This window comes from Lagopus muta, chromosome 2 (genome assembly GCF_023343835.1).
Source record: "Lagopus muta isolate bLagMut1 chromosome 2, bLagMut1 primary, whole genome shotgun sequence".
In the NCBI taxonomy this organism is placed as follows: Eukaryota; Metazoa; Chordata; class Aves; order Galliformes; family Phasianidae; genus Lagopus; species Lagopus muta.
Window position 1 is genome coordinate 100086501 of NC_064434.1, and position 15294 is coordinate 100101794.

General features: G+C 45.1%; 1 protein-coding gene across 3 annotated transcripts in view; it reads left to right on the top strand.

The window, feature by feature from the left end:
- Nucleotides 1-14509, top strand: part of GALNT14 (polypeptide N-acetylgalactosaminyltransferase 14) — a 68600-nt gene extending 54091 nt beyond the window's left edge. For 2 of the 3 annotated variants that reach the window (XM_048936377.1, XM_048936379.1), the window contains 6 exons: nucleotides 761-887; nucleotides 2780-2872; nucleotides 4141-4224; nucleotides 5107-5251; nucleotides 8791-8910; nucleotides 9485-14509. In XM_048936377.1, the coding sequence (XP_048792334.1) occupies nucleotides 761-887; nucleotides 2780-2872; nucleotides 4141-4224; nucleotides 5107-5251; nucleotides 8791-8910; nucleotides 9485-9646 (731 nt within the window). In that variant the 3' untranslated portion in view covers nucleotides 9647-14509. The remainder of the gene's footprint in view (nucleotides 1-760; nucleotides 888-2779; nucleotides 2873-4140; nucleotides 4225-5106; nucleotides 5252-8790; nucleotides 8911-9484) is intronic. The other variant, XM_048936378.1, reaches the window with a different exon arrangement.
- The last annotated feature ends 785 nt before the right edge of the window (nucleotides 14510-15294 follow it).

The following is a 15294-nucleotide window of genomic DNA, read 5'->3' on the forward strand; positions in this document are numbered from 1 at the left end:
GTTGATCCACAACATTAGTATATGTGCTAGGCAGGGTAAGCTCCTGCTCTTTTGGGGGCAGGTGATGGATGCTCAGAGCTGTTCACTTTGTACAACCAGCCTTAGAGTTATAAAGATAATGACCCACTGCTGTCATCATTAATGCACAGAATTCATGGCCTCTCCAGTAATATTAGCAGTCCCATGAAAGGAAGTTGCACTAATGTGAGCAGTGCAGAGGTCATTGTGGGAGTGCAAAACTGCAGGATGGTTCTCCAGTGTGAACAGGGCTATATGTAAAGGGACTCCTTACTGTGATAGCTCTGTGCTGCAAACAGATTTTGAGTGTGTGAACTTCAAACAGATTGCAAGAAGCTTTTAAGTACACTTTTACAAGAGTTGAGCCTATGAAAGCCCCTATGGTAGTTGATTTACCCCAGTTTAATATGGCAGAGGATGAAATGAGAGGTAACACCATATTCAGACTGCTTTAAGGCAAGAGGGTATGACCTCAAGTTGTGCCAGGGGAGGTTCAGGTTCGATGTTAGGAAAGATTTCTTCTCAAAAATAGTGGTAAATCATTGGCAGAGGCTGCCCAGGAAGGCGGTGGAGTCACCATCAGTGGAGGTGTTCAAGAACTGTGGAGATGTGGCACTGAGGGATGTGGTCATGGGCATGGTGGGAGTGGGTCAGCTGTTGGACGTGATGATCTTAGTGGTCTTTTCCAGTTTTGACAATTCTATGACAGAAACACAAAATGCTGAAGCTGCCTCTCTTGTAGAAATCTCCTTCCGTGTGTGGATGTGTGGAGGTAGCCTGGAAATCATCCCCTGCAGCCGTGTTGGACACGTCTTCCGGAAGAAACATCCATATGTCTTTCCAGAGGGGAACGCCAATACATACATCAAGTGGGTGTTTGGGGTTTGCTTCATTTTTGTGGGGAATAATAAGCTGCTGCCTTGCAGGGAGGTGGGGAGGAAAGCTAGATTGAAAAAATGCAAAATACCCATGGGCAGGAATCTCATGAGCCATAGTGAGCTGGTACAACTGTCTCCCTTAGGATTTCTAGAGTGTTGAGAATATGACAGAAGTAGGACACCGACGCGGTTCCTTTCATCACCACAGAAATGAAGGGACAGGCTCTGCAGCTCTCTCAGCCCTAGCTACCGCAACAGCAAATGTTTTAGACACTAAGGTCATAAGAAAACATTTATAATGCCCTGAAAGCAGGCTGTCAACCATATCTGTCAGTACCCAGTGACCTTAGCCTGAGGCTGAGCGTGACTTAGCTGAACCAGAAAATATGGCTCCCGGTGCCTCAGCAAGGAGCAGACAGACTGAGTAGGAGCATGATGGGCTGCACCTCCCAGCTGAAGGAGACCTGGTCTCACACCCAGGAACAGGGACTGAATCCAGTGCTGAAATAATGGCTGAGGTGGACTAAAATCCAGGAGGGAGCAGGTGAAGGCAGCAGTTGCTTAAGATGGGAAGGATTTCCTCCTCTTTTGGAGCTCAAGGATGAAGGCTGTTCCTTGAGTAAAGGACAGAGTAAAACACCAGGGGCACTCAGACATAATGCAGAGTTGTTTCCCAGACAAACTGCTTTTGTATGAACTTAGACACCAGGTGTTCCTTTTAGAGTCTGTTTCCTGGTAGTTCACTGAGCCAACAGGATTTATGAGGACTTAGGGTGTTGCAGCAGGGTTGCCACTGACCCAATCCCTCTGCAGCTCACCCATGCGTTGCTTGTGACAGCAATGTGGGAGGAGTGAAATCAGCGCCCCCCAGTTACACCTAATACAACATTTCCAGCAGTGTTTGGGGCAGGATGGGGACAGTTGAGCGTGCTGAGGTAACCCTGTCACCTCCCTTCAGAAAGACAGAGAGGCACAGACTGAGAGGCACAGGGTAGGAGAAGGGCACAAATCTGGGTCACCAAGGGATATTCTTGGTTTTAGTTGTGAAAGAAGACTCTTGCAGATAAGGCTGGATGTGAGCTTTGGGTGGGCCTGAATCAACACCAAGGTGCAAGTCTTGGTGTTTGTTCCCATGTTTCCTGTAAAACGTTCTGAGATCAGGAAGGCAGGCAAAAATATCCTGAGTTATGCAGAATGTGAGATCCAAATGTAGGCACTTGACAACCATCTTTTGGACAAGAGCACTTAAGCTACTGCAGGAAAATGGGAAGCACCATGGATCAGCAAGGGACTGAAAAGCAGTCTGCAGAAATGTATCCATAGCATTTCAAAGCTGAGTTGTGGTTAACCTTCTGATATCTCAGACTCAAACTTAATGCAGAAATATGTGGACTGAGTGGAGAAGCAGCTTCTGGCAACTCCGTGATGCTCCGTGGTATTTTTGATTAAACAGAGATGTTAGCTAAAAAAGCAGGAGAGTTCTTACAGGAATGACACAAATGAAATATTTGCTTTCAGTCTTTGGCATGTCTCGTGCTGGTTTTCAGAGCTCAATCCCATTCACAAAATACAACCTCGAGCCTGCCTGCCTGGGAGATGGTGCTTAAGAGAAAGCACAATTCTGGGTGTGATGGATGCAAGACATCCAGCGAAGCTTGAGATGGTGAATTCCTCACCCAAGATGTGGCAACTTAGGGTTGGTGCCTGCAGAAATGGATAGGATGGGGAACATCTCTGGGCAGGACACAGGTGGTTTGTGTAAAGCCATAGACAAAATTGAGGTTGGGAGGAGAGCATCTTGGAAGAGCTGATGCCTTTTAGAAAGTGTGGGCATCACCTCAGAGGCTTCCTTGGCATCAGCTGTCTTTCATTGCCTCCTTCAGAAACACCAAGCGCACTGCAGAGGTGTGGATGGATGAGTTCAAGCAGTACTACTACGCTGCCCGGCCCGCGGCCCAGGGGAGGCCATATGGAAAGTAAGTGTCCTCCCTGCTGCCATCACCCTGCTGCAGGAAACCTGCCGCGTTGTTTCTGCAGTAACGCTGAATTAAATACTAATGGTAGGCAGAAGCTAGTGAGCAGAGTGAATGCAAGTTATGAATGGGTCATATGTGGTACTAGTGTATCTCGATGAGAGAACCAAGTCATGATAAGGGAAACTTCCTCTGCCCATGTCCTGCCCTTGCTGTGGGTACAAGTACTTCAGATCGCACAGCAGAGTTTGGGAGAAAGTCCAGAGGTCTTGCTAGCAGCTGAGAAGCAAGAAAATAATCAGATTTTGGACCTGGCAAGGTGTTATTGGAAAGGAGTGAGTGCTTTATATTCAGGGAGTTTGCCATTCATCCTTTGAACTGTCTCCAGTTCAAATATCTTCAAATATTTCCTGATATGGAGAAACATCTCCATATCAGGAAATGTGTATGTATTTGTGTTTGTTTCTCATTTTCTTATACTCTTTCTTTCTTTAGAAGATTTCCTTGGGATCACAGCAGAGTCTAAATCCAAATTAATATGCATTCTGGCTACTCTTCCATTTCCATGCTAAATAAATTGCAATCCCAGAGATTAACCTATTTCCTCTGAATTTGTATCCTCTTCCCATCCTTCAGCATGGGATGAAGTAACAGCTCTCATATGAAGGTGCAGGAAAGACAAACTATACTAAAGGAAGGACTGGAAGTCATACCAGCTCCATACCAGCTTCAGCTGGCCCAAAGAGGAGCTGATGTTTGGGAAACACTACTCTGCAGTATGATACTTCAGCAGCAGAAGTTTAACCTTGATTAACATAAGAATTATATCACCATGTGATTAACTTCTAGTGACTGAAAGCTGTATTTAAGTGCTTCTGTGAATCAAGGCCTTCTGTAGTTCTATAAACTAAGAGTAATTTATAATAGCATATATTAACTTCCTAGCACATTGCTATATTAAATTAATGCTTTCATTGCATATAATAGATAATATACATTGGTTTCTAATCATTTTTTAAATAGCTGTGCTTTTCTATAGACTTTTTCATTGCCTAAACTCCAGGCTCCTTGTTAGAATGGCAGTATGTCATCGTGGCACTTTACCATGTGAGATCTCCAAAGAGACAGATATCAAAGCGACCAACGAAGCTCATGCAGAGGACAGCAGGAAATAGTGCTGCTGATGCTCTTGAGTTTGCTGCTTGTGCATATCTGTTGGATTCTGGGGGGCCTTGGGTTTCACCCTCATGATCTTCATTGTACCTTCACAGCATTCAGAGCAGAGTGGAGCTGCGGAAGAGGCTGAAATGCCACAGCTTCAAGTGGTACCTGGAGAACGTTTACCCTGAACTTCGGTATGAATGCCTGATCTCCACCAGGAAGCCCCATTCTTGCCGCCCCAGAAAGTTCTCCTTCCTTCCAGTCCCACACCTCCCTCTTGCCCAGACACCGGCACCCCACCTCCTCCCTTGGCCTTTGCAGGAGGGCATGCTGAATTTTGTCTTCATTTTCAATACCGCCTGTTCATGATGTAATGTATTTTGTTTGTGATCCTGCTTTCCATAAGCAGTCTTAGCTATGGATTTCCGTGGTGCAGGACCTCGCTGTTATCAGACTCTCAGTGTCAGGAGTTGATAACATGTATTTGGGTGATTCTGGCTTACTCTTAGCCTGATGCTTTCATTAATATACACTTCCTCAGCTGCAAAATAGTCCAGAAACGATTGCACTCATTCTTGCAGTCACTGCCAGGAGTGACATAGAAAGGGTGCACAATTTCTGGAGCTGCCTCCAGGGACCTGCTGGTGCAGTGACTGAGTACACACTTACAGTGTGAGAATGATTTAACTGCTGTTTTCTGGCTTTTTTGCCAAGTGTGGCACTGCGTGGCAGCATTGAAAAGGAATGCCAGCACTGTGCAGTCATTTTTTATACAGTTTCCCACTCCTGTAGGCTGAAAGCTGACCGTTAGCCTGCTTACAATCCATTCCTTGCTCCTCTGTTTGCCTTGCACAGTTATTTATTATTCCCCTGTCAAAGGCTGATCATCCATCCCTGAATGCTGCTTCTGCAGTGTCCCTGGCCATGTACTACTTGTGGTAGTTTCTTGCTGAAACAGATCTCACAAGTCCTTATCTGAAGGTGAATGGTACGGCAACAACTTCTTCATCCCATTCCCTTGGAGCACACTACTTGCCAGAAGGAGTAGGGCCGTTGTTTTCACACTGTTCCCACAGGATTCCCGAGGAACTGCTGTATCAGACTGGGATGATCAGGCAAAGGCAGAGCTGCTTGGAGTCACACAAGTCTGAAGACCAAGAGCTACCCATCCTGAGCTTAAATCCTTGCATCACCAGCAAAGGCACAGCAGCAACAGCACAGGTAAGAAGGCTGGAGAGTCAGGCTCTGTGGAGCTACGGGCTTCCTGCAGGAGGTGGGGCAGTCATTTAATCTCTTTGTATCTCACTTGTCTGCACAGAAGAAGAGGGAAGTACTTTCCTCCTACATTTTTTGCTGGCCATTTGGATAGGCAGTCTTTGAGGTAGAGCATGAGAGGGTTGATCAGAGCTGGGACCTTCCTTGTCACTGTCCCTTGAGACAGTGCATACCTGCTTTAGCAGGGGGCTTGGACTTGATGATCTCTAGAGATCCCTTCCGACCCCTACAATTTGGTGATTCTGTGGCAGCAGATCCAAGGTGATTCCCTCAGTTTACTAAATCCCTCAGTTGGATTTACCCTGCTGCCTTTGCTGAAAGGTGCCATTCAACCTTGGTAATCCACCTCGCTTTGCTGGAGGCCGTGGGCAGCAGCAGGGATTGGGGCAGAAACCCCAGTGTAGGCTGGACCACCTATTTCTGCTAGCCTGAGCTGAGATCATGCTGCTGCCCATCTGCAGAGATCAGAGGAAGACAAAGAGAACTATAATTTCCTCTCATCTTTCAGCCTAATTTCTTTCAAAATGCACTGAATTGCAATGGTATTTATAACTTCATAGTCTGTGTTCTCTCAATGTTAGATTGCCCATTAAACTATTGAGAATTTAATGAGGATGATCTTGTTTTTTTTTCAGTCTCACTGAGACAAGAAAAAGCAGTGTGAATCAGCATGCATTCTCCAAACCATATTCTAGGAAATGTTAGAGCCGAGAGCAGGCACGTGTGCCTTGCAGTGGAGTCACTGAAGTGGAACCCTGAGGACGTGGCTTCAAAATCTGCATTTGCTTCAGGCTCCCACTGTGATTTGGGGCATGTCAGAGCATTCTCTCATTGTTCCCATTTATAAAGCAGGGAGGATAACAATCACTTGCTTCTTTGGGGGTGCCACGAAGTAGTTGAATGTGCAGTGGTGTGCTCGCTTCCACTTGACTGTACATCCCTAATACCAGCAGCAAGAGGAGCAGACTAAGGAGAGCAGGTCATCACGTTTTGCAGGGGCAACTTTGCTGAAGGAAAAAAAAGAAAAAGGTGTTTTCTCTGGGCTCGCATCGGGCTGCTTCTTGCTAGGCCTGGGGGCTGCCATGCCAAGCCAAAGGTCACATTTTAAAATAATTTCCTTGTTTCTGAATGATGCAGAATAGCAGTGACAGGTGCCTGCTCAAATGACACTAAAGCCTTGAAAAAGAGTCGCATGCCTCAGATGTGGGTTAGAGTTAGCTGAGGCTGCAGAGAATTGCTGGCTGCAGTGTGCAGCTGGTAGCTCAGCTTTCCCATGCATCCTCTTGCATTTTCCCTTGCATCCTCTTACTCCTTGCTCTGCCACCACTTCAGCAAAAGCCGCTTTGTCTTTGAGAGGGCAGAAAACATTGGTCTCAGTTTCACCTCTTCTGTCTGTTTCCCTGTGTCAGTGGTCAGCTCGCAACCGTGCTGGTATCTCTGCAGCCTGGCCTGCACTCCTGGGGCCATGTTAGCTCCTTAAACAGTTCAGTTCTTAGGAAGACTGTGGGGCTGCCCTCTTGACCACAACAGAGAGGCTCTGCCACTCTTACTGCTGAGTAGCCTTGGGAGCACTCAGTGGGGCAGAGTTTAGAAGATACCGTAGTTTCTGATGGGGGGAAAAAAGCAGTATTTTTCATCCTGACTGGCAGAAATAATGGAAGAGATGGGGTGAGATAAAAATGTGCATGGCCACTTGCCTGTATTTTAACTCAAAGTTTTTAATGCATTCTGCAGCATTTGAGTGTCTTTTTTTTTTTTTTCTTTTTTTTTTTTTCCACAGACTTTCTTAATTTTAAGCATTATTTTCTCTGGCTTTCATTTCGGGCTGAAAAGTGACAAGACGTGATTAGAAGTGGATAGAACATTTTCAGCAGGACTCGCTTCCATAAAGAGCCAAAATAGAAGATAAAGAGTCAAAATAGAAGAGTTTTGTGGAAATCTGTCAGTTTAGGTAAAAGAGTAGCGAGACATCCTGGGGGCAGGGGTGGGGGATCCAATATCAGTTGTTGAGCTGATGCACATATCTAGCTTTGTAGGCCCAGCTTCTTAGGATGAAGAACTTAGGAGGAGTGTTTAAACCATCCGTGTGTCCCATGGAGCCTTGTTGAACGAGCAGATGATGCTTCCTTGAGGCAAGATGAGCAATGGGATGGCATGGGCAGTGCCTGGCCTGGAATTAAGTATGGAGGACCTCTGGGAGAAGCACTTCTCTGTAAGATGTCCCTGAAGCAAGGTTATAGAGGCCAGGGAATCCACTCCTTGAATTATTTGAGGTATCCAACACAGACACCAGTTGCTTGCTGATGCTGAAGAGCCTCACAACCACAGGTGTGCTATCAGGCCCTGTTCTGAACTAAACTATAATCAATTGGTTAAAAATGTAAAATAGTTTTCAAAGCAGATTGTAGTAACATGGGTGCCAAGAGCAGGTGTTGGAATTCACCCCTTAAGGCTTGGTTCTTCACAGATGCAGGACTAATTTGGCACAGAATGACGGTGTGCACAGTTGGGATGTCTGGAACGCCTTCTCTGTAGGATCAGGAGAACTCTGTTCCATCTGACAAAGAAGAAGTTGTTGCCAGAAGGCCCTTGAGTTGCAAAATGTAGCTCTGAAAATGAATGCTTGTTCTGTGTGGAAATCTTGGGCAGCTCTTGCTCAGAAACCTGTGGGCAAGCTGTTCAGAAAGACAGGCTCAATTTCTATTAGCTGGTGGAGAGAAGTAGGCTAAGAAGCATTGGATGCAAGGAGGACAGTGTGAAGTCCCTGTAGATCTGAGTCTGCTGTGCAAGAATATGCTTTCCCTTCTGAGTGGCTAAGGACCTGAATGAAGCGTGATTTGTATTAAAGGAATTACTGTACTGTACTGTCTGTTTTGAAGTCAGAGAGTGAAGTTCAAAAGTCATAGCAAATCAGTGCTTGCAAACATTTGGAGTTCAGTCTTGTTGCAGGTGAATGAGAAAAACAAGATCTTATGAAGTTAGCCTGAAGAATTTATTAAACACAATCAACAATTAAACTAGAAATGGTGAAAAGCAATCTGTGATAGTTTCCTGGTGGTCAAACCCTCTCCTGCTTACTACATGCTTAATAACTGAGCTATCTTGATTTGTACAAAATGCTACAGGCATATAGGAGTGTTGCTTACCTTGCTGTGAACATCAGGGAAAGGGATCTCTCAGCTTCCAGGAATAACCTAATCCTAACTACAGCCCAGTTCTGCCTATCTTTACCTTGTGAACAGTTTTCTTCTAGCTACTTTCAGGGACATTTGCTTTGGTACAGCAATCTGCCAGTGACAGCTGCAGATTTAGAGAGACTTGGAGCATCCCTAGTGACATGTCCTGGTGCCTCTTGAAGCCAATGAGTTTTCTGATTGGTTTCAGAAGGGGCAGGATCCAGGCCATAGTGTTTGCTTTCCAGGTTGAGGAACTCCAACAATTAACCTTGATTTCTCATCTCCTTTCTCTCTTATTTCTCTTTGCAGGAGTGGACGTACACATACAACCACCAAGTCCGTCAGCAGCAGCTGTGCTTGTCTGTGTATACCCTGTTCCCTGGCTCCCCAGTGCTCCTGTCACCTTGCAAAGAAAGTGACAACAAGCAGGTGAGCCCTTTCACTGACCCTCTATTTTCTTTGAAGCTCCCTTTCTTGCAGCATAATATCACTGCACATCAAATCACTGTGATATGCTCTGACTTCAGGGAAGTACAGTCAGTCTGGGGGCACAGACTTTACCCTGTTCAGCCCTTTACCTCTTAAATGAGTGCATTGATAAGGATGTCTATTAGTGCAGGTGGTGATCTGGATACTTATCTGCAGAAGTCAAACTGAAACTGGCAATTTAGTCCACATGGGCTGTCAGTCAGCCAGAATAGGCTAACGTTTCTCTGCAGTTAATCATTGAGCTGGCATTTGAACCAGTGACCTGGAGAAAAAGCCATTAGCAATACATTATCTTTCTAACACCAAGCAGAGGCTGAGCTTAAATGAGTGCTTCAGATGGGAGAAGGGCTCAGCATGTCATCTGCTTGGCATAGGCTGGGCAGACCTGTGCTTCCCTGTGTCAGGCCAAAAAGTCTTAGTGACAACTGTCTCTGGATGCTGAGCAGCATAATAAAAGCGTATTGAGGAGGAGGAAATTTATTTACCACTGTTTCTCCTCTCGTGTGTTTTTCAGCAGCAATGGGGTAAAGTTGGGTCACACCTTGAGCACATAGCTTCACGCTTCTGTTTGGACACTGAGACCATTGGGGACACGAACGAGAGCACCAAAGAACTCGTCATCAACCCTTGTGAGAGCACAGCCATGAGTCAGCGCTGGGACATGGTGATGTCTTGACCTGCTTGAGAACTTACCCAGCTGTGCTGGGTGCCGAGACTTGCTACACACAGCCGATATGCACCAGATAGAGCTCAAATGCAAAACCATTGGGGAGCCTTATGTATTATGGGTCAGGAGAGGAATCGATCAAATAAAAGCACGGTGCTGCAGGTTGAAGAACAGACGTTGATTGCAAGGCACGTAGGTGTTATTGGTCTGTTGGAAATCATGTGTTCCAAAAGGGATGGCAAGAAACCAAAATGACATGTTTTAGAGGGACACTGGGGCCCCTGGGATGGGCCCTGCCGAAGTTCAGTGTGTATAGTATTTATTAATCTCACTGGAAGAACAGATAGAAGAGCCTTGGATACCCGAAGGAGACTTGGACTCAGCAACACAAGCATCTTCATAGCTTTGGGGAGTAAGGCAAGTGCATGAGGAGGGATGCGCCAAGGGCTGCTAAAGTATGTCACTTGGGAACAAGTGGAAAACGTTGAGTTATCTTGCACTTTTTATTGCTGTGATTGAGTTTGTCTTCTGATAGAAGTCTGAGTGGAGCTGTGTTGTACATTCAGATGTGTATTTGATTCACGGATATGTATAGGCACACACAGGACAGTCGTTTGTGGCTACGGCCAGGAGCAAACTGGCAGGTAGCAGAGTTGTCCTAACTTTGTGCTAACTGGGGTGACTGAATCTCCAAAGTCTAAGCAAACAGAGGGTTCAGTGTATGAGATGAAAGTATACAAACCACTGTGAAGCTGGGAGCAGAATTATTCCTGCTCTCTGAAGGCCATGGGTGAACCTCGGTCATTGAAACTCCCCTATAATCTCACTATGTATCTCTCGCTGCTTCATGTCTGGAATAAGTCAAATTTTAAGTCTTCTTCCATAAAAATAATATTTTTGGTAATTTAAGGTAATTGTGTCATATTTATGTTTCCCAATTTCCTGGCTGCATTGGAAGGAACTCCTGTGATGTCCTACTGCCAAAAGAATGGAGGGGGCAACTAAAACTAGAGATTGCTCTGAGGAAGAAGGGACAGGTGAAGGAATTACCTGGTTTTGTTTCTCAGATATCTCATAGCACCAGATGTAAAGTAGAGAAGAAAGGATTTAGGGCTCCCACAGTCGTACCTGTGAGCAGAGAGCCCTGGATCACAAAGTAACTCTCACCCCAGTTCTTTCAACTGAAATGATTTGGCAGAGATTATTTCCTCGGGTTTTGATAAATGAGTGATTAGATAAGTTATTAGCTAGTGGTCTTGTTAAGTGCTGGGGCTGTCAAAGGAGAAAAGTACAGAAGACTTCAGAAGAGGCCTCCCCACTATGAGAAAACCTGCTGATCCCTCACAGCAGCAGGAGGTGGGCAGTGAAGCACCAACAGCACACGCAGCCCTTGTGTGGCAACAGCTCTTGGAGAGAATTTGCATAGGACTGTCAGCATCACTTGAGAAAAATACAGTTTGTGCCCCTAAGAGCTCTTGGGTTTAATGAAAATCCTGTCCTTTGGTCCCATGCTACAAACTCTGGGTAAAATATCGCAAGCTTTGAGCCCTCAAGTGCCTTCAGCATCCCCTCTTGAATAATTGCTGGCTTTCAGGATTTTACTGCCTCAGTTTCTCCTCCCTCAGCACTGGAAAAAAGCCATATTGCTTAAATCTCCCTGGCTTTAAGGGCAGAACCAGCGTAAGTCTTTATTTACAACGTGTCTCAGGGTATAAGTGCTTTTTATGTGCTGCAGTGATTACTAACCTAATCAAGCTCCCTTGGTGTGAGCCTCAAGGGCTTCTGTTACGGAAGGGCTGGAGTAAGCTGTCATTTCACAGCAGTAGATTGCATTGTTTCCGTGTCACCAATTTGCAAAGGAAAGGGGAAACATTTAAAATGGAATGGACTCATTCCACAAGGGTTCCTACTTAATTGAACCAGGAAATATCACACCTACTTTTCACACTGGTGGTGACAGCCAAGCTGTAATAATTCCCCATCTAGCAGTTGCAAGGAGAAGCACTTCCCAAGAGCTTGCAGCTTAATGTGTTCACACCTGTGCAGGCCTGCAGCCTGGGTTCGCCAAGCTGCTGATGCCAAAATGCTGCTTGCTGCCTTGCAGCTGACCCAGCTTTAGCTGAACTGTATGGCTTCAATTTTGAAGTCCAGCACCCTGTGGGTACACCCTGACGCAGAGCTTTGACCTGTCTAGTTTTATGATTGTACACATGGGACAAAAACACCCCTGCTGACAGCCAAAACTGTCTAAACAGGTAATGCTCCTTTTTGCCTTAGCAGAAACAGCTACTTCACTAGTCTTGCATGCTTGAACACTCAGACCCATGCTGCAGGGATATGTTCCAGGAAGAAACTATTTGAACTATCCCACATTTTGTGAAACCTGAATGCTATACTAAACCCCTTTCAAATAGTTGAAAGAGTAGATAATAAATAGGGGAAATGGTTTTGAATTGAAGGAGGGAAGATTTAGGTTGGATATCAGGGGGAAATTCTTTACAGAGAGAGTGGTGAGGTGCTGGAACAGGCTGCCCAGAGAAGTTGTGGATGCCCCGTCCTTGGAGGTGTTCAAGGCCAGGTTGGATGGGGCCCTGGGCAGCCTGGTCTAGTATTAGATGGGCAGGTTGGTGGCCCTGCCTGTGGCAGGGCGGGGTTGGAGATTAGTGATCCTTGAGGTTCTTTCCAACCCAAGATATTCTATGATTCTATGAGTCTATGACCCCATTTATTCTAAAACTGCATTATGGTGATAAGCTCTATGTGATAGTGGAAGGCAATCAGTGGAGAAGGTGACATCAGGCACAATATCTCCTACCAGTAAGCTTCACTGTTTGGTTAAGACTAGACCCAGGGAGCTGCAGGTGATCGTCTTACACATCTGTTGGCCATAACCTTAAAATATAGCATGTTTTACGCTCTAGGAAATGAAATTAGCCCTATGGATCAGAGAGGTTTCCAGAGAAGCCCGAAGTATCACCTGGGAAACTTAATATAAGCAGGCAATGAACTGGCAGGCTCCCAGATTAGCCATAATATGGCATTTAGCGAATCTTCTGCTTAGCATCCCTAAAAAGAGACCTTGCATTGTGTCAGGGGAAAGATTAACTGCTGCTGAAATCTAACTCACCCTTTTAGTTTATTTAACTTATTAAAAAACTTATTAAAACACACTGGAGACAGATGAATGTTTTTGCTTTATATTTGTTCACTCCCTAGACATTTATTATCACACCGTGATGCCTTTTTATCCCTAATGTCATTTGGTGGTAATGCTTCTGGTAACATGTTGCATTTACTTGAACCAATGTGAGATAAAGTAGGAAACATGGTTCTAATCCTGGATGTTAGGCTTTGTGAAATGCTTTATTCTTTTTTATTATCATAAGCTCTTATGAGTCACTTCTACCTTGAGGAAAACCCTTGGGAAAAACAGAACAGGAAACTCAGGGCTGGAACTACCACTGCCTTTCTAAGAGCCCAGTGAGGTTATGCAAACACAACACAAAGCACCATAGACTTCCCTTCCCAAAGACGATCCATGTTCCAGTGGGATCAAATCTACATAATTGTCGTTGGGCTGGGGGGTCTTACATATCCTACCTTTGTTGATCTGATTTCCAGATACTTTGTACTCATCCTCTCTCCGTGCCAGCAAAGTACCATAAAATAACAACATAAAGCATTAATGTCTTAAAACATAAAGGTGAAATAATTCAGTAGTAAAGAGAAGGAAACTGAATTCAGACGTCTTTGATCACATAATGTGGCAACAGGAAAGTGGGGCCAGTGAATGAAGACTTGGAGGACTGTGCTTGAAGTCCTGAGCGCTGAACCCTTCCACTGCTTCTTGGAGTGACTTGGATTCCTTCTCCCACCTCAATTTCTCAAACTTTTGTGGAAGGCTGAATATTTTGAACAGAGAGATATCTTTGTATTAGTTTTTGCTGTGCATAGCAGTAGCAGTACTGGGCTAGCAATGGACTGACAGCCCTATTATCTTTTTTATCTGTCTGTACAGAATCTGGTGGGAGTGAAGTTAATTTTCATCATAGCAGCCTGTACAGTGCTGTGTTGTAGTGACCAAAGCAGTGTCGATAACAGGCAGCAATGTTTCCGTGATTGCTGTGCTTGCACTGCCTCAGGGCATTCTTGGTCTCACTGCTGTTTCAGGTAGGAGGCTGGGATGGGCAGGAGGTTGGGTGGGGACACAGCTGGGACTGCCATAAGCTGACTCAAGGGATATCCCCTACCATAATGTTACAGACAGCAATAAGACTGGAAAGAACTGGGAAGACAAATTTTCCAAAGTAGAAACTGGCTGGGCTTTATTTCTGCAGGTGTCAAGTGACTGATCGCCTTTGCATTACCTGTTTTGTTTTGTTTTTCCCCTTTTCCTTCAATAATTAAGCTATATTTATCTTAACTCACACGTTTTTGTCACTTTTGCCCATCTGATTCTCTCCTTCCTCAAGGTAATTGGAGCAAGTGAGAAATGGGGTGGAGCCCTTGGCTGTACTAGGTGACGCAAGTCTGTAGACTTGTCTCCTTCATGTGACTCTGACTACAGCTGTGCAGTAGGACCTGTGCTGCTCAAGCTTCACATCTCAAAAGCTGTAGTTAACAGCTGTGGGCTTGGATTTTTGTAAGGCAGTAAAGGAAGCAAAAATCAAGCAGATTGTAATCTGCTAATAATGAATATTTGTGGTAGAAGAAAATGTAGGTCATTAATTTTCAGGCTAAGTTAATTCATTCGAATGGTCAGCCCAGCCCCAGTTGTAGTATGATGTGGCTGCTTTAAGTGGCCAAAGAGTTTAAGGAAGCCTGGTATGAGTGGCCAGCTTACTTTGAGATGTAAGGGCTCAAATCCAGTAGAACTATGTCCCAAAATCCCCAAATGTCCACTGTCCCATTTCTCACTGGAAGTGCCTAAGGACCCTGAAAGAATAAAAGCCTGACTGATTGCAATGACTGATTTTTCTGTGATTTATGTTAAAGTAGTGCATAGGCAATACATTGCCAGTGTACAGAGTTAAACTTGCTTGTGAAACCAACCAACCTATCCTGGAGGAAAAAAAGAGGCAACAAGAGGATTGAAAGCTTACATGCAACTTGATGCATGTAATAAAAGGATATGGCAAAATCAGGACTGTGTGGGAGTCAAGTAGAAATGAGTTTAAGTATATTTTTAAGAGAAGTGTACAAAAAAATGGTTGCGTTGCAGTAGGGTAGCAGATGTCCCTGCTGCAATGCTCAGAGTACACAGGGCAACTTAGCACTCTAGTATGGTTGTCTACAAATTGGGAATGTGATCCAGCCATGGGCCAGAGTGGCTGTGCTTTGTCTGAGTGAGCTGCACATCCAGCCCCAGAGACTCAGTGCTGCGCCACGGTTTGTAACAGAGCACCACAGCAAAGTCCCCTCAATCTTTGATTTTCTTATTGAAAAGAGAGTGCACGTGACTCTGCAGTGGTCCTGCAGAGTGGCTGTGTTTGTATCGTGCACTGAATATGCACTACAGTGTGCAAACTAGCTGTCACCATGGAGACACACAACAACCCATATCACTTTTTGCGTGTCTCTGCAGGAGAGATATCCAGTCCCATTCCTTCTCATCGCTTTGGAGAAGTTGCCTGAGCCCATTTTCCTGGTGGTCATCA